This window comes from Meles meles, chromosome 10, assembly GCF_922984935.1.
Source record: "Meles meles chromosome 10, mMelMel3.1 paternal haplotype, whole genome shotgun sequence".
NCBI classification, from domain to species: domain Eukaryota; kingdom Metazoa; phylum Chordata; class Mammalia; order Carnivora; family Mustelidae; genus Meles; species Meles meles.
In genome coordinates this window covers 95434198-95451859 of record NC_060075.1, presented here as the reverse complement: position 1 = coordinate 95451859, position 17662 = coordinate 95434198, and the positions used below count along the sequence as shown (strand labels likewise).

At 58.8% G+C, this 17662-nt stretch overlaps 1 protein-coding gene across 2 annotated transcripts; it reads left to right on the top strand.

The window, feature by feature from the left end:
* The first annotated feature begins 380 nt into the window (after positions 1-380).
* Positions 381-16812, top strand: NPC1L1 (NPC1 like intracellular cholesterol transporter 1). Of its 2 annotated transcripts, XM_046020386.1 has the most exons (19): positions 394-613; positions 1417-2945; positions 4926-5026; positions 5450-5622; positions 5794-5922; positions 6146-6328; positions 6757-6871; positions 6981-7108; positions 7490-7627; positions 7797-7886; positions 12945-13135; positions 13321-13445; positions 13892-14018; positions 14097-14152; positions 14851-15001; positions 15148-15379; positions 15467-15580; positions 15658-15820; positions 16313-16812. In XM_046020386.1, the coding sequence occupies exons 1-19, from the start codon at positions 560-562 to the stop codon at positions 16498-16500; spliced, it is 3987 nt and encodes a 1328-aa protein (XP_045876342.1). In that variant the 5' UTR covers positions 394-559; the 3' UTR covers positions 16501-16812. The 2 variants fall into 2 exon arrangements, with proteins under 2 accessions (XP_045876343.1, XP_045876342.1); XM_046020387.1 differs by lacking the exons at positions 12945-13135; positions 13321-13445; positions 13892-14018; ... (4 more) ...; positions 15658-15820; positions 16313-16812 and adding an exon at positions 8203-8815 and having other exon boundaries at positions 381-613.
* The last annotated feature ends 850 nt before the right edge of the window (positions 16813-17662 follow it).

Here is a 17662-nt window from a genome sequence, read left to right as displayed (position 1 = left end):
CTGTCGGGGGACCTGATATTCCCCCTCCGCCCAGAAGAGGATATTTGTCACTGGTCACTCCACCCCTAACTGTCCCCTCTGTTATCAGGTTGTTAATATTAATTAACAACTGTTGCTAAGGCTGACAGTGTAAGGGCGTGTCCTGGCCCCAGCTGGCTTGGTCTCAAGAGGAGGTTGGGTAGGGGGTGGGCTGAGGCTGGGCAGGTCGGGGTGGGGGGCGGGTATTGAGTGGGGTTCGGATGGCCCGCTCTCGCTTTGGGAAGTGGGCCCAGGGGAGACCACAGCACCTCACTGGGAGGCTTGTGGAGAGACGGGGACAAGGGCAGGAGGGAGAAGAAGTGGATCATTAACCAGCGGGAGCCGTGGGAGGCGTGGGGCTCAGCCCCATTGGTCCCGGCCAAGTCAGGCCAGGCTGTCCCTGACGGGGAGCCCGCCTCACTGTGCACCCCGAGTTTCAGTACATGAACTACCTCGACAAGCACTGTGGGTCTCCAAGAGCCAGCCCTCGGCTGTCCCCGTGGCCTAGCCCCACTGCCTTGGTACCCCTTCCCGCGCCAGGATGGCAGAGGCTGGCCCGAGGGGCTGGCTGCTGTGGGCGCTGCTCCTGCACTTGGTGAGTCCGGGTGCGGGCGGCCACCGCCACTCTGCCACTGCCGCCCTGGGGGACTACTGTGCTGAGGGCTGCGTGGCCACAGCGAGGAGGGCCTGGACGGATGAGGGATCCCAGGCAGCTCCAGGAGGGGTGCGGGTGGGGGTCCTGGGGACCGGGGTGGCGGAGGGCCTCCCATCCCCAGTGCGCGTGGACGTCCTGGCCTGAGGCGGGAGCAGAGGGTTGAGGGAAGCTCCCATCCCGGGGTGCTGTGGGGTGGGCTCGGGGGGATCACCTGATGAGGATTTATCATCTGGGGGCCGGGGGAGTTCTGGGATGCTTGCCTCAAGTTTCTCCGTCACTCGCACATCAGGGAGGACGGGCGAAGGCTTTGGGCCCCAAGAATCTCCAAGAGGGGCCCAGGGCCTCAGGGTACGGGTCGCTGCTCAGGCAGACGGCAGCCACCTTCGAAGCAACCATGCCTCGAGGGCAAGGTCTCATGGTCTCAGCCCCCGACCTGTCAGGGGCCACCGTGTCCCAGCGGGACCACGCGGCAGCCTCCGGGGGTCCCCCAGCCCACCCCGTTCTCCCCACCTGCCCCCTTGCCCTCCACCGTGACCTTGTAAAATGCAGGTCTGTTCGTCCACCTCCCTCTCCAGAGACCCTACCACTGTGGCCTGCCAGGGGTGTCCTCCAGACACCGTGGGAGGGGCCCCACCTCTTCCTGGGTCTCCTAGCAGTGTCCCCCACGCCGGCCCCCGCTGCCCACCAGCCTCCCAAGGTGCTGCCCAGAGGGGGCCCCGTACTGATGCTGCCCTGCCCCGTAGGCCCAGGGCGAGCCGTACACGCCCATCCACCAGCCCGGCTACTGCACTTTCTACGACGAGTGTGGGAGGAACCCGGAGCTGTCCGGGGGCCTGGCCCCAATGTCCAACGTGTCCTGCCTGTCCAACACGCCCGCCGTGCTCGTCACCGGCGACCACCTGGCCCTCCTCCAGCGCATCTGCCCCCGCCTCTACGCGGGGCCCAGCTCCACGTACGCCTGCTGCTCCTCCAAGCAGCTGGTGTCCCTCCAGGCCAGCCTGGCGGTCACCACGGCCCTGCTCACCCGCTGCCCCGCCTGCTCTGACAACTTCGTGAACCTGCACTGCCACAACACCTGCAGCCCCAACCAGAGCCTCTTCATCAATGTGACCCGCGTGGCAGGAGGTGGGGGCGGCCGGGCCCCGGCCGTGGTGGCCTACGAGGCTTTCTACCAGCACGACTTCGCGCAGCGGACCTACGACTCGTGCAGCCGGGTGCGCATCCCCGCGGCCGCCACGCTGGCGGTGGGCGCCATGTGCGGTGTGTACGGCTCCGCCCTCTGCACTGCTCAGCGCTGGCTCAACTTCCAGGGGGACACGGGGAACGGCCTGGCTCCCCTGGACATCACCTTCCACCTGCTGGAGCCTGGCCAGGACCCCGGCAGTGGGATGCAGCCTCTGAACGGGGAGGTCCAGCCCTGCAACGTGTCCCAGGGCAACGGCACGGCCACCTGCTCCTGCCAGGACTGTGCTGCATCCTGCCCCGTCATCGCCCGGCCCCAGGCCCTGGACGCCACCTTCTACCTGGGCCGAATGGCGGGCGGTCTGGTCCTCGTCATCCTCCTCTGCTCCGCGCTTGTCCTGCTCACCGCCTTCCTGGTGGCAACCCGCCTGGCCGCGTCCCGCCACCGGGACAAGACGCCGGACCCCAAGGCAGGCACAAGCCTGTCCGACAGACTCAGCCTCTCCACCCACACTGTCCTCAGCCAGTGCTTCCAGGCCTGGGGCACGTGGGTGGCCTCGTGGCCGCTAACCGTCCTCCTCCTGTCCGTCGCTGTGGTGGTGGCCTTGTCAGGGGGCCTGGCCTTTCTGCAGCTGACCACGGACCCTGTGGAGCTGTGGTCGGCCCCCAGCAGCCAAGCCCGCAGTGAGAAGGCCTTCCACGACGAGCATTTTGGCCCCTTCTTCCGGACCAACCAGGTGATCCTGACAGCCCCGGGGCAGCCCAGCTACCACTACGACTCCCTGCTGCTTGGGCCCAAGAACTTCAGCGGGATCCTGGCCTTGGACCTCCTGCTGGAGCTGCTGGAGCTGCAGGAGAGGCTGCGGCACCTGCAGGTGTGGTCACCCACCGAGAAGCGCAACATCTCGCTGCAGGACGTCTGCTTCGCGCCCCTCAACCCGCACAACGCCAGTCTCTCCGACTGCTGCGTCAATAGCCTCCTGCAGTACTTCCAGAACAATCGCTCGCACCTGCTGCTCACGGCCAACCAGACACTCATGGGGCAGACCTCCCAGGTGGACTGGAGGGACCACTTCCTCTATTGCGTCAAGTGAGTCCCCTGCGGCCCGCCCCAGCCAGGGCTGCTGTGTGCGCCGGGAACTTGCAGCCCCTGGGCTCCCAGGTGGCTCCATGTCTGGGTCTCAGACCTAGACCCAGACCACCCCCTTTCTCTCCACGTCTCCCCCGAGGGCCCTCTCTCTTCGTGGGCTCTCACTCACCGTTGCAGATTTGCACGGGGCCGTCTGGGCCTCCCGGGTTCCACTCCACTCAGAGCAGTGGCGTCCTTGCACGTCCTTGCTTTGTGTGTTACAGAGTGATGTGACGGCCCCACATGTGGGTGGGCTTCTGCACAGGCCCCGGGGGCCAGCAGGGTCCCCCGCGAGGTGCCCTTGGGCCAGGGCAGGGGCTGGGCCTCAGCTCAGGCTCTGCACGCCTGGGCTAGGTGTCCCCTGGGCAGGAGATGGCCACACAGTCTGGCGCTTTTGGGGCTCAGTCCCAACTGCCTCCTCTCTGCCACGGGGCAAACCAGGAGGCTAAGGAGGCTTCCAGGCCTTGGGGGTGGGAGTGAAGGCTCCTGGGCCACCCCAGCCTGGAGGGCGGCACGTGGGCAGGCAGTGGTCGAGGCTGTCTGAGGCCGCAGTGGACAGGGGTCCCCAGCATCTGGAGAGACCTAGGTCCCCCGACCTCTCCCACGGGAGAAAGCAGAACAGAAAAGAAAACATCTGTTAGTTCTTTTTTTTTTTTTAAAGATTTTATTTATTTATTTGACAGATCACAAGTAGGTAGAGAGGCAGGCAGAGAGAGAGAAGGGAGGAATCAGGCTCCCCGCTGAGCAGAGAGCCCGATGCGGGGCTCGATCCCAGGACCCTGAGATCATGACCTGAGCTGAAGGCAGAGGCTTTAACCACTGAGCCACCCAGGCGCCCCTCTGTGTTAGTTCTTTACAAACAACAGTACCGAGCCCATCGCAAGTCCACAGAGGTGGCACCGTGTTTCGCTTGATAGAGTACAACTGGGCCCTGGTCCGGAGCCCAGTGAGAATGCGCGGCCTCACCCCTATGCGCCAGACGAGGAAGGGAGGCTGCGACAGCCTTCCACGGGCTTGGGGTTAGCTTTGCTACTGCACCAGAGTCAACAGGGGTTTGTCCTAGCTGTCGGTTGCAATACAGAGCTGAAGCCATATTGGTGAACCATCTGTATTCCTTATATTGAGGTCAAATGAGGGAGAACGGCAAACAGCATGTTAGTGGTTATGAGAATAGTTCTGGCCTTGCAGACCCTCCGCCCTGACGCCACACTGAGAACCACTGGATTAGAGGAGGGAGACCCAGGGCCCTGCCCCTCGGGGAAGCCCACACTCTGGGCCGCTTCCCAGAGTCTGTGCTTGGCCCTGGCTGGCGGGCTGGGGAGGGAGCTCTGGCCCCAGGTCCAAAGCTCACACCGGCTTGATTTTGATTACGGAAGCTCACAGCAGCTCTCCGTGGCTGTGATGCCCATTCCGGAGACAGGAAAACAGGCCCAGGGGTGTCGTGAGCCTCTCCAGGTCCCAGGCAGCCAGCATGCCCAGGACAGCTGGTGACGGATGTACTCGCTCACGAAGAACGTCATCCTGTGCCCAGGATGTGTTTGCAGGAAAGCTCAGTAGAGACGTGCCCGAGGCCCCGGGCTGCTCACCTGCCTGCAGAAAGAAGGATCTGAACTCGGGCCTGGAGGGCTCCAGGTTGGCGAGGGAGGAGGCTGAGTGGTGCGAGGCCCATGCAGCTACTTGTGCTGACCCCAGGGGCGAAGTCCTGGTGTCCCCCAGGGGCCCGTGTGTGTGAGGCCCACCACCTTGTCTGGGTGCAGCCCTTCGCCCAGAGCCTTGGGCGGCTGTGCGGGGAGAGGGTCCACTGTGAGTTGGGTCGCATGAAATCTTACTGGGAGAAACAGTTCTGACCATGGGGTCAGGTGCCAGTGCTGGCAGCCTGGGGCTGGCACCAAGCCTGGCAATAGGCACAGGGCCAGGAAAGGGCCTTCCTTCTGCCCCCAGTGCCCCACTCACCTTCAAGGACGGCACGGCCCTGGCTCTGAGCTGCATGGCTGACTATGGGGGTCCAGTCTTCCCCTTCCTTGCCGTGGGAGGCTACAAAGGTAAGCCAGGTGGCCCTGGGGGAGGCCAGTGAGGGGGCCGTATGGGGCAGGGGCAGTGGGGAGAGGGAATAGTGATGGGGTCTTGCTGCTTGGGGGTGGCCGGGCTGGAGGGGACCGCGGACCTGCCACCTCCTTCAGCTTCCCCATGCTCGCTCAGGTCCTCTGGGCTGTGCCTGGGTTCACAGGTCTGGCCCTTGGCTGAGAGACAGAGGTCGGAGGTCGGAGGTCGGATGGAGGGGTTAGACCATGGCTTGAATAGGGAGGGGGGAGGGGAGCTGGTGTGATGCTGGAGGAGGGAGGGGGGCAGGCGTGAGGCTGGACGAGGGAGGGGAGACAGGGATGGGCTGGCGTGGGGGAGAGGAGGCTGGGTGAGGAGGGGAGCAGGGGTGAAGAAGGAGGGTAGCTGAGCATTTTGCATCCCAGGGAAGGACTACTCTGAGGCGGAGGCCCTGATCATGACCTTCTCCCTCAACAACTATGAACCTGGGGACCCCCAGCTGGCCCATGTTAAGCTCTGGGAGGCGGCGTTCTTAGAGGAGATGAAAGCCTTCCAGCAGCAGACGGCTGGCAGGTTCCAGGTCACATTCATGGCAGAGGTAGGTTTCGGGGTCCCTGGCTCTGTGGGGAGGGGACCCGGAGTGGGGGCTCGGGTGGGTTCCTCCCCTCCTGAGCAGCCCTGGGTTTGCCCATCTGGGAGGCCGGGACAGCAGCCCTGCTGGGGCTCGGGGAGCCCCTGGGTCAGTGGGGCTGGCGGGGTGTGTCCGCAGCGCTCGCTGGAGGACGAGATCAACCGCACCACGGCCCAGGACCTGCCCATCTTTGGGGTCAGCTACATCGTCATCTTCTTGTACATCTCCCTGGCCCTGGGCAGCTACTCCAGCTGGCGCCGAGTGCTGGTGAGACTTTGGGGTGGGTGGGAGGGCAGGGTGGGGTGGTTTGGCTTGTCAGGATATCCGGAACCTTCCCCACAGGGGCTCCCCAAGGGGTAATGCTTCTTGGAGGGGTAACGCTTCTTGGAGTTGCACTGCTCTCAGGCGGGCCCCGGAGCAGGTGCAGAACTGACCCTTAGAACACCCTGCGACACGAGGCAGCCCGGAGCTGAGCCTGGTTCCCTTGCAGGTGGACTCCAAGGTGACGCTGGGCCTGGGCGGGGTGGCGGTGGTGCTGGGAGCAGTCACGGCGGCAATGGGCTTCTTCTCCTACTTGGGGGTGCCCTCCTCCCTGGTGATCCTTCAAGTGGTGCCTTTCCTGGTGCTGGCCGTGGGGGCCGACAACATCTTCATCTTTGTTCTGGAGTACCAGGTGAGAGGGTGGGGGGCTCCTGCAGCCCCCGGGGCTGGGCTGACTCTGCTTGTGCGTGGGCAGACATGGGCCCATGGACCACAGACAGTTACGTGTCAGCTTCGTGATGCGCGTGTCCCCTGCACTTACTCTCCCTCGGGCTGCCATGGTCTCTGCGGGGCGTCACGTGGCACCACACAGCCTCCTCCTTGGCATGCCACGGATGGACGGTCCGAGTTGATCTGCCTCTCCTGTGGGCGGATGTTGAGGGACCTGGGGGCGTGCTGGAACGTCCCGAAGCCAAGCATGTGTCTGGGCCAGACCCTGAGAAGTGGACGAGGCAGAGAGCATTGGTGGGCTCTGCTCCCGATGGGCAGAGCGCGGGCACAGACAGGCCAGCTCCCTGCCCATGGCTGGCTCTGGACACTAGCCCTGATGTCCCCATGCAGAGGTTGCCTCGGAGGCCCGAGGAGCGGCAAGAGGCCCACATCGGCCGCGCGTTGGGCAGAGTGGCCCCCAGTATGCTGCTCTGCAGCCTGTCTGAGGCCATCTGCTTCTTTCTTGGTGAGCCTGGGCAGCCAGGGGGACTGGGGACACTGGGGATGGGCAGCCCCTTTCCCTGAGCTCCTCTGAGCAGACACCATGCCCTGAGACTCACCCCTGCACCCTCCAGGGGCCCTGACCCCCATGCCAGCTGTGAGAACCTTTGCCCTGACCTCCGGCTTTGCGATCGTTCTCGACTTCCTGCTCCAGGTGTCCGCCTTTGTGGCCCTGCTTTCTCTGGACAGCAGGAGGCAGGAGGTAGGGGTGGCGCAGGACCTAGGGACCTGCCTGGGCTCATCTCTGCAGGGATGGGGGTGGGGGAGCCTCATACCTTCACAGAGCAGGCTCAGAGAGTGAGGCTGGGTGCAGGGACAGGTACTATGCTGTGAGGACATGAAGCCCCCAGGGCCCCAGAGAAAAGGTGGTTTAGGGGAATACAATCAAACCTGCAAAGTACAAAAGGTCGAGTAAAAAAATGTAAATGAGATGAGGGAGCTAGCAAAGTTTAGAGGTGTTTAATCAAGACAGGAAAACAAACAACATAGTACTTTGGGATGGCCCCTGGGGAGGCACTTCCACGGGAGGGAGGCAGTTCTGGGGGCTGCTTTGGGACCATCCCGAGGGTCTGCCTCCTTCCAGGCCTCCCGGTTGGATGTCTGCTGCTGCGTGGGTGCCCCGAAGCTGCCCCCGCCTGACCAAAGCGAGGGGCTCCTGCTCCGGTCCTTCCGCAAGTTCTACGTCCCACTGCTGCTGCACGGGGTCACGCGCGTGGTCGTGGTGAGTGGGACGGGAGGCGCGGCGGGGGGACGGGAGGATCTGCTCAGCCTGGTGCCTGGTCCTGCCGCCCATGGAGGGGTTGACGGCTTGCCCGGGCCCCCTGGGGCTCACGCCCGGGGTGGCTGGGATTCACGTCCACCAAGCTCCAGAATATTCCCCCTTCCCCCAGCTGCTGCTGTTCATGGGCCTGTTTGGAGTGGGGCTCTACTTCATGTGCCACATCAGCGTGGGGCTGGATCAGGAGCTGGCCCTGCCCAAGGTGAGCCTGCTTGGTGGCCTCACTCCCCTGGGGTTCAGGAGAGTCAGGGCCAGGGCTGGGGGCAGGGGCTTGGCGGGTGGTGCTGAATCAGCGTGGGTTGGACGCCTCCCAGCACCTCCCGGAGCCAGGACCCTACAGCGTGTCCTTCTGTGCGTGGCTCCTTCCGCTCAGCTTGGTGTCCTCCGGGGTCAGCCACGCGGGAGCGGGTTGGGGGCTCCTTCCTCTTCCAGGCTGGGGATTTTCACGCGCACACACACAACACATTTTGTTTATCCATGTGTCTGCTACGACACGGGTTCCTTTCATGTTCGAGCAGGTGGGACTGAGGCTGCCGTGAACAAGCGTGCAGAGCTGTCTCTTCCAGAACAGGCTTCCTGTTCTTCTGGATGTGTTCCCATAGGTGGGACCGCTGGATCAGATGATAATCCTAATTTTAATTTGTCGAGGACCGCCATACTGTTTCCCACGCAGCTGTTCTGTTTTACACCCCCGCCATGGCGCTCCAGGGGTGCGAGGTCTCCACGTCCATGCCAACACTTGCTGTTTCTGGCTTTTTTCTTTCTCTGCTTTGATGGCAGCCGTCCTGACTGGTGTGAAGGGGTACCTCAGTGAGGTTTTGATCTGCTTTTCCTGATGATCAGTGATGCTGGACACCTTTTCATGCTCTCATTGGCCATTTGTGTGTCTTCTTTGGAAAGATGTCTGTTCAAGTGTTTTGCCCATTTTTGAAACAGCTTCCTTTTTTGTTGTTGTTTTGTTTCTTTGTTGAATTTGGGGAGTTCTCTAGATATTCTGGGTAGAATCCCTTATCAGATACATGGTTTGCAGATGTTTTCTTCATTCATATCTGTTGCCTTTCTACTCTATTTGTAGTGTCCTCTGATGAACGAGAGTTTTTTTTTTTAAGATTTTATTTATTTATTTGACAGACAGAGATCACAAGTAGGCAGAGAGGCAGGCAGAGAGAGAGGGGGAAGCAGGTTCCCTGCTGAGCAGTGAGCCCGATGCGGGGCTTGATCCCAGAACCCTGAGACCATGACCTGAGCCAAAGGCAGAGGCTTAACCCGCTGAGCCACCCAGGTGCCCTGAATGAAAGTTTTAAATTGTCTTGGTGCCTGGTTGGCTCGTTGGAGGAGCCTGTGACTCTTGATCTCAGGGTCGTGAGTTCAGGCCCCATGCTGGGTGTAGCAATGAATTAAAAATAAAACCTTAAAAAAAGTTTTTCATTTTCATAAAGTACAATTTGCCTATTTCTCTGTTTGTTCACTGGGCTTTTGGTGTCATTCAAGCAATAATCACCAAATCCAGGATCTTGAAGCTTTTCTCCTATGTTTCTGCTAAGGGTATTACAAATTCAACTCTTAAGTGTCGGATCCATTTTGAGTTAATTCTTATACATAGTTATGTTTATTTTTTCCTTTTCTTTTTTAAGTATGCTCCACACCCAGTGTGGAACCCAATATGGGGCTTGAACTCACAACCCCGAGATCAAGACCTGAGCTGAGGTCAAGAGTCAGACGCTCAACTGACCAAGCCCCCCAGGTGCCCCATAGTTCTGTCTAATTTTTTATTGTGATTACTTTTTTAATGTAAAAAATGATCATACCTATGTCACAAACACTTCCTTATAAAATTGTTTTTCTTATAGATTGCATAGTCACTTCATTATCTGACTAGGATGAGGCACACAGAAATCAAAGCAAGTTTTACATTAGTAAAAGCTAATCACAGAAGAAAATGTCCTTATATAAATGAGAGAACACATTAGAAAGAGTATAAATCTTCATATAAAATTTGTAAAGAGATACAGATATTTTGATAATTGTTTAATAGCATATAACCAAAATTATATGTAATTATATACATATATATATATAACATATATATTATTTTTTTAAATTTAAACTCAATTTGGTTAACATGCAGTGTATTACTAGTTTTAGAAGTAGAGGTGAGTGATTCATCAGTCACATATGATACCCAGTGCTCATTACATCACATGCCCTCCTTAAGGCCCATCACCGTTACCACTTCCTCCCTCACCTCCTCTCCAGCAACCCCCAGTCTGTTTCCTAGAGTTAAGAGTCTGTTATGGTTTGCCCCCTTCTCTGATCTCATCTTGTTTTATTCTTCCCTCCCTTCCCCTGTGATCCTGTTTTGTATCTTAAAATCCAGGAGTCAGATCATATGGTAATTGTCTTTCTCTGACTTATTTCATTTAGCATAATACCTTCTAGTTCCATCTACGTCATTGCAAGTGGTAGGATTTCATTCTTTTTGATAGCTGAGTAATATTCCACTGTGCATATAGACCACATCCTCTTTATCCTTTCATCTGTCGATGGACATTTGGGCTCTTCCAGTTTGGCGCTTGTGGATGTGGCTGCTATAGTTGTGTATATTTTTGAGGGTCCAACTTCATTCTTTTGTGTGTGGATGCCCCATTGTCCCAGCGCCATCTGCTGAAGAGGCTCCTTTTCCCCACTGAATGGCCTTCACTCCTTTGTCAAATTCCTTGTCACCATATATGCCAAGGTTTGTGTCTGGGCTCGCTCTTCCATTCGGTTGGTCTGTGTGTCTGTCTCTGTGCCAGCACCTCACTGATTTGATTACTGTATTCTTGTGGCATGTTTTGAAACCAGGAGATGTGAGCACTCCAACATTGTTTTTAAAGGTTTATTTATTGAGGGAGAGCGAGCAAGCATGGGGAGGGGCAGAGGGAGAGAGAATCCCATGCAGACTGCCCGTTGAGTGTGGAGCCTAACGAGGGCCGGATCCCACCATCTGGGCCAAAATCAAGAGTCGGACTCCCAACTGACTGAGCCATCCAGGCGCCCTGAGTCCTCCAACTTTGTTCTTTTAAAGATTGTTTGGGCTATTTGGAGTCCCTTGTGAATTTTAGGGCGGATTTTTCTGTTTCTGCAAGAAAGGTCATTGGGTTCTGGACCGATTGCACCGAATGTGGAGACTCTCTAGCAGCCTGAACAATAGTCAGTTTTCCAGCCCACAGACGCAGATGTCTTCCCACCGGTGTGTCCTTTAGTTCCTTTCAGCGATGCTGTGTGGTTGTCAGCGTGTAGCTGTTCACCCTTTGCGTGACCATAAATTCCTAAGTACTTTATTCTTTTCATGCTATTATAATTAGGCTTTCCCTAGTTCCGTTTGGGCTAGTCAGTGCTCGTGTAGAGAGATGTGACTGATTTTTTTTGTGCATCGATCTCGTAACTTGCAACCTTGCTGGATTTATTTACGAGTTTTAAGGGGTTCGGAGTGGAATTTTAGAGTTTTGCATACATAAGATCATATAATCTATGACCAGGATTTTTCACGTAATCCTCGCACTTTCCAGTTCCAAAATTCCTTTCTGGGTTCTATTTCATGTTTTCTGTTGGTTAAGTGCTCCCGTGTGCTCACACTTGCTTCTCCTGGCTTTGTCCGGCTGCTCTCTGAGCATCCCTAAGACATCCCTAAGAGTTTGAAGTGTCTGTCTGATGCATCACCATCTGGTCTTTCTCGAGATCACCTGTTGATGAGTGCTGGTTCCTAGGTACGGGCCATACTTCCCTGATTGGCTGTGTTGTCTGTGACGGTTGTTGAGAAATGGACAGTTGAGTCTTACTGTATGCTAACTCTAAAGATCAGATTCTCCCCATTCCCTGGAGTTTGCTTTAAAAAAAAAATGTGATTGTTGTCGGTGTCTCTGTCCTGGAGATTAGCCTGAGCTGTAAAATTAAAGTCTTATCAGGTTTTTTCTGAGCCTAAGCCTTGCCCGGGTAATGTGTGGTGACTTCACTTGTATTTGTGATTGCCTTTGAATGTCCCATTCCTTATACGTCTGGCTGCCAAAAGGGGGAAAAGGGAAAACATGAAGAGGCAACTTAATCAACCCATCACTAGTCACTCAGACACCTCGGCAGTCGTGCCAGCTCAAGAAGGGGAGCTGACAGCAGCAGCCTGACTCTGCACCACTGAGGTCAGAGCGGCGGCCAGTGGTCAGAATGCAAATCTGTGATCTCTGGGGGCCGGGGTCCTCGTGTCCCACACTGGACCCCGCAAGCTGTGTGCAAAGGGCCTGCACGTGGCCGGTACCAAGCTGAGAGCTGAAGGCCATGGCATGGATCATGATTCAGCTTCCGGGCCTCCTCCGGGGAGCTGGAGCCCTCAGCAGACCCCAGAGCTCCAAGCTCTATCAGACAGGTGCTGCCCATGCAGGGCTGCCCAGGTCAGGGGACAGGTGCCTGGTACCTTCTATGCCATCTTCTCTGACACCACTCAGGGGAAGGGAACAGATCAGGCAGCTGCCTGACACACGGCCTCGCAGGTGTGCACTCAGACGTTCACAGGTGCCCACGTGTGTGGGCTACGGTCACAGAACACCTCGTTAGACTGTAGCTGTGGTAGAAAGGGGATGATGGGAAGGGGCGACAGGACCTGAGTGTGGGTGTGTCAGAGCGTGCTCACGTGCGCTTCTGTGCTTACACCTATGTGGGTGTGCTCTGTGTGTGTCCCTGTGATCACGCAGAGACATGACTACCTTTGAGTGTGTACTCTGTGGATGCAGTTCCGACCGAACCCCTCTGCGACGTGACTCTGAGTGTACTTCTGTGGGTGCGGGTGTCTGCGGGCGCGAGTCTGTGTGGGCGTGGGCGTCTGTGCGGGTACCTCTCACACAAGTCTTTTAGGATGTACCTCTTGCATGTCTTCTGTGAGTGTGTGCCTCTGTGAATGTGTATGTACCTCCGTGAGTATCTCATGAGTGTGTGTGTATGTGTGTCTGTGAGTGTGTATGTACCTCTATATGTGCCTCCGTGTGTATGTGCTTCCGTGAGTGTGTGCCTCCGTGAGTGTGCACGTGCCTCTGTGAGTGTGTATGCGCCTCTGTGAGTATGTGTCTCTGTGAGTGTGCGCCTCCGTGAATGTGCATGTGCCTCCGTGAGTGCGTAGGTGCCTCCGTGAATGTGCGCCTCTGTGAGTGTGCATGTGCCTCTGTGAGCGTGCACCTCCGTGAGCCCCTGCAGGTGAGTCAGGCCCCAGCCCCGGGACTGTATTCTGTTCCAGGACTCATACCTGCTGGACTACTTCTTCAGCCTGAACCGCTACTTCGAGGTGGGGGCCCCAGTCTACTTTGTCACCACAGGGGGCTACAACTTCTCCAGCGAGGCGGGTATGAATGCCATTTGCTCCAGCGCGGGATGTGACAGCTACTCCTTAACCCAGAAGATACAATATGCCACCGAGTTCCCCGAGGAGTGAGTGCCCCGGCCGAGCCCTGTCTGTGACCCCCAGCCTGCTTCTGGACTCCTTGGCCCCACGCAGTTGTCCTCCTGCTGTCCCGCGCCTGAGGCGGGGGGGGGCGGGGGGGCGCTGCAGGAAGGACTCACTGCCCACCCACCGGGTCCTGCCCCAACCCGGCGTCCTCTCTCCTGGCCCTCAGGTCGTACCTGGCCATCCCCGCCTCCTCCTGGGTGGATGACTTCATCGACTGGCTGACCCCGTCCTCCTGCTGCCGCCTCTATACCTACGGCCCTAATAAAGACGAATTCTGCCCCTCGACCGTCAGTGAGTATGGGGTCTCTGGGGGCACCCGGCCTTCCAGTGCTTGGGAAGCTGCGGCAAGGGAAGGAGCAGACTAGGCCCTCTTAGCCCCTCCCGCGCTCTCGCAGGGTCAGTCAGGGTCGGGGTACGGGCTTGGGGCGAGCGCACCCTGAGCTGTGGTCACGCGGGTGGGAGGGAGAGCAGCACCTAGCATCCGGCCTTGGCCTCGGAGGAGCTGCATCTGTCGGCCGAGAGGGGAGGCCGCGGGGGGTCGTTTCTCGGCCCCCCCGCCCGCTAGACTTGCAGGCAGCTTCCGTGACTGAGAGGGGAGCCCCTCCTCTGCCAGAGCACACCTGTCACACGCGTGTTATGTGTTTCGGTGGCGGCAGTGCCTGGGGACCTGCATGGGAATGGGGGGCCGCCCGGCCCGGGCTGGGGGGCCACTGCCCAGAGTCCCCCCGTCTTTGCAGACTCCCTGGCCTGCTTGAAGAACTGCATGAGCCTGACGCTTGGCCCTGTGCGGCCCTCGGAGGAGCAGTTCCAGAAGTACCTTCCCTGGTTCCTGAGCGACCCCCCAAACATCAAATGTCCCAAAGGGTAAGCCTGGGGTGGGGAGCACAGCCGGCCCTCGAGGGTGGCCAGGTCCCTGATGTAGCCCTTGCTTTGACCTTGCAGGGGACTGGCTGCGTATAACACCTCCGTGCATTTGGGACAGGACGGCCAGATTTTAGGTAAGCCTGGCCTCACCTGGTGGGGATGGCCAGAAGCAGCGGCCCTGGGGGGTGACCGCAAGCCCCTGGGAAGAGCCTCTCGATCTGGGATCATCTCCCCTTCCTCCTTCCTGGGGAGCCTTCCACTGGCCCTGTCCTCAGAGACCATGGTACCCAGCTCCCCATTCTCTGACTTCACCCCTGTGTGCCCTGTTCCCTTCTCCCCTCCCCCAAATCCTCAGTCAGGGGGACTCCTCGCTCGCTGGGGGGTCAGCCACACCCCTCACTCGCACGCACAAACCACCGCAGATGTGGGCAGCGGACTAAACGGATGACCATTGAACCGCCTGCCCTCATCCTGTCAGCGGAACCGCTGCCGCCTTTCTGTCTCCCCTTCTGGATCTTCCCTCTGGGAGGATGCGCCCTCGAAAAGTAATTGAGTTATTCTGAAAAACCCAAGGCATGTTTCGAAGCCCTAGAGCACAGCATGTGGGTTTATCTGGGAGGTGTCTTTAGGGTGCACTGGGCAGAGGCAGGCTGGGCCTGGGGCTCCCCAGGGGTAGGACCGGCTGCAGGGCTGCGGTCCGAAACCGGCAGGCTGGGCCCCTTGGTCACAATGGAAGAATGTTCCACGTGGTGGCCTCCGAACCCTGATTGTGGCCGGATGTGCCCCGGGCTCTGACCTTGCCCTTCCTCTGCCCCCTGTTCCCTTCCCGCAGCCTCGCGGTTCATGGCCTACCACAAGCCGCTGCGGAACTCGCAGGATTTCACGGAGGCTTTGCGGGCGGCGCGCGCGCTGGCGGCCAACATCACCGCCTACCTGCGGCAGGTTCCTGGCACCGACCCCGCCTTCGAGGTCTTCCCCTACACGTGAGGCCCGGCGGGGAGGGGGAGGGGAGCAGGGGCGGCGATGGGGGGGCGCGGGGGGCGGCAAGGGGAAGGGGGAGGCGAGGGGCGGGCTCGGTCCACGCAGGAAACCACGCGCCCCAGTGGTGACAGAGCTCCGTCACCCGCAGGATCACCAACGTGTTCTACGAGCAGTACCTGAACGTGGTCCCTGAGGGCCTCTTCATGCTTGCCATCTGCCTGCTGCCCACCTTCATCGTCTGCTGCCTGCTGCTGGGCATGGACCTGCGCTCGGGCCTCCTCAACCTCTTCTCCATCGTCATGATCCTCGTGGACACCGTGGGCTTCATGGCCCTGTGGGGCATCAGCTACAACGCTGTGTCCCTTATCAACCTGGTCACGGTAACCCGCCCTCGCCCGACACTCCGCTGCCTTCCGGAGACCCCGCGCCCTGGCCCTCTCTCGTCTAACGCCCCTCTCTGCCCCTAGGCGGTGGGCATATCCGTGGAGTTCGTGTCCCACATCACCCGCGCCTTTGCGGTCAGCACCCGGCCCACCCGGCTGGAGAGGGCCAAGGAAGCCACCGTCTTCATGGGCAGCGCTGTGAGTGGACCCACCGCCTCCCATTCCCCCCTCCGCCCCGCCGCCTGCTTGCCCTCACGCCTGACTGTGACCCCCAGGTGTTCGCTGGCGTGGCCATGACCAACCTGCCCGGCATCCTCGTGCTGGGCCTGGCGAAGGCGCAGCTCATCCAGATCTTCTTCTTCCGCCTCAACCTCCTCATCACCGTGCTAGGTCTGCTGCACGGCCTGGTCTTGCTGCCAGTGGTCCTCAGCTACCTGGGTGAGCGCCCAGGCGCGGGCGCGTGGGGCAGGACCTCCCGCCCCCCGCCCCCGCAGTCCCAGCCCAGCAGGGCCCCGCCCAACCAGCGGCCCCCGCCCCCGCCCCTGCAGTCCCTTCCCAGCAGGGCCCTTCTCACACAGCGGCCCCGCCCCCGCCGTCCCTACCCAATAGGGCCCCTCCCGCACAGCAGCCCCGCCCCCTGCACCGAACGGAGACTCCCCGACCCCTGCACTCCGCACTCCCAGCCCAGCCGGGCCCCTCCCACGCAGTCGACCCCACCAATCCTATCGCTCTATCTCGCAGAGCACATCCCCGCCTACCTGTGCACCCCTGTTTCCTTTCTGCCTGCAACGTCCGGTGGCTGTACCCAGCAAGGACTGCTTGCTAAGAGAAGCTGTTCCTCCTCCCGTTGACCGACTCAGGGCAGCGAGGACACTCCTGCTCAGCACATGGGCCCCCTGACCGTGGTCCTCTGTGGCTGTTCCCCTGCAGGGCCTGACGTCAACGCAGCTCTAGTGCGGGAGCAGAAGCAGATGGAAGAGGCCACCAGGGCCAGGATGGCTTCCTGCCCGAGCCACCCAGGCCCGACATCCACGGCCAGCAGCACCTACGTCAACTACGGCTTCGAACATTCCTCCAAGAGTGGCCTTCACAGCTCTCTGCCCTGCAGTGGACACTAGTTCTGATGACCCCAGGGCCATGCGGGTTCCCTGATAGGGGTCCCCGACAGGTCCTCCCACTCAGGTCTGGGAGAGGCTATCCCCACGGGGGTGCCTGTAGTGGGACCTCCTCTGGCCATCAGGTTGGACTGGTAAGGACATGATTACGCTGAAGGTGGCATGTGGCAGTGTGGGTGTGACCTGTTCCTGTCTCTTGAGAACTCGCCGTCTATCTTCTTCGTGCAAGTTTTGAAACTTTAATTCCACGTGTCTATATGTAAACAATATATAGTATTACCTCAGGTTTTAAAATGTAAATGGAATCATGCTTGACATCCGCTTTCGCAAGTTTCTCAGGCTACACACGTTAGATCTATTCACGGGGCCGTGTAGACCTGCCCAGTCCTCGTGGCAGTGGCCCCACCGGGTTCCCCTGTGTGAACCAACGCAGTGGTTTCATCCCGTCCCCTTGCTGGTGGGCACATTGCTCCCAATTACTTTTCCACTCCAGCTCCATAATCGCCTATGTGGAATTCCCAAATCCCCAAATCTCTGGAAATCTAGTTTATCTTTCCTCTCTTTTGTAAGTTTGGGGCAAACTCATTTGGTGGCAAAACTGACCAGACAAGGTGTATCTATTTATACTCTTCATGAATGGGGGGGTGTTTATATCCTTTGGCGTCCTTGATGGGCGTGGTCAGGTATCTGGCACATCGTGAGCCTGGTTCCGCTGTGTGTAGCCACAGGCCAGATGCGGGGTAATACCTAAGGCAAGGTGAGCATCAGGTTACTTTTCTGGAAACCTAAATCCTGAAATTCATCGCACCTGTGGGATTTCAGGTACAAAGCAGGAACCTCTATGAGGCTGAGCATGGATTTGCTCGTCTCCTTGTGCATACATGGGCGGGCTACCCAGAGATGGTGTTGGCGAGCTAAGGCATGGGTACAGATGAAGCGTGCCCAGAGCGGCTGCTCTCTTCACACTCCCACCAGCAGCGGATAAGGGACCCTCCCTCTCTGGACCCACACCAATGCAGCACATCCCACTTGCTCTTTGGGGGAAGGGTAGGATTATGGATGATTATCATTTTTTAAAAAGATTTAATTTATTTATTTGACAGATCACAAGTAGGCAGAGAGCCAGGCAGAGAGAGAGGGAGAAGCAAGAGCCCCAAGGACCCTG

Coding starts and splice junctions, on each gene's coding strand:
- NPC1L1 (XM_046020386.1), top strand. CDS start 560: ATGGCAGAGGCTGGCCCGAGGGGCTGGCTGCTGTGGGCGCTGCTCCTG. Junction 7,628..7,796: donor GGGTCACGCGCGTGGTCGTG/GTGAGTGGGACG, acceptor CCCTTCCCCCAG/CTGCTGCTGTTCATGGGCCT. Junction 15,380..15,466: donor CCCTTATCAACCTGGTCACG/GTAACCCGCCCT, acceptor CTCTGCCCCTAG/GCGGTGGGCATATCCGTGGA.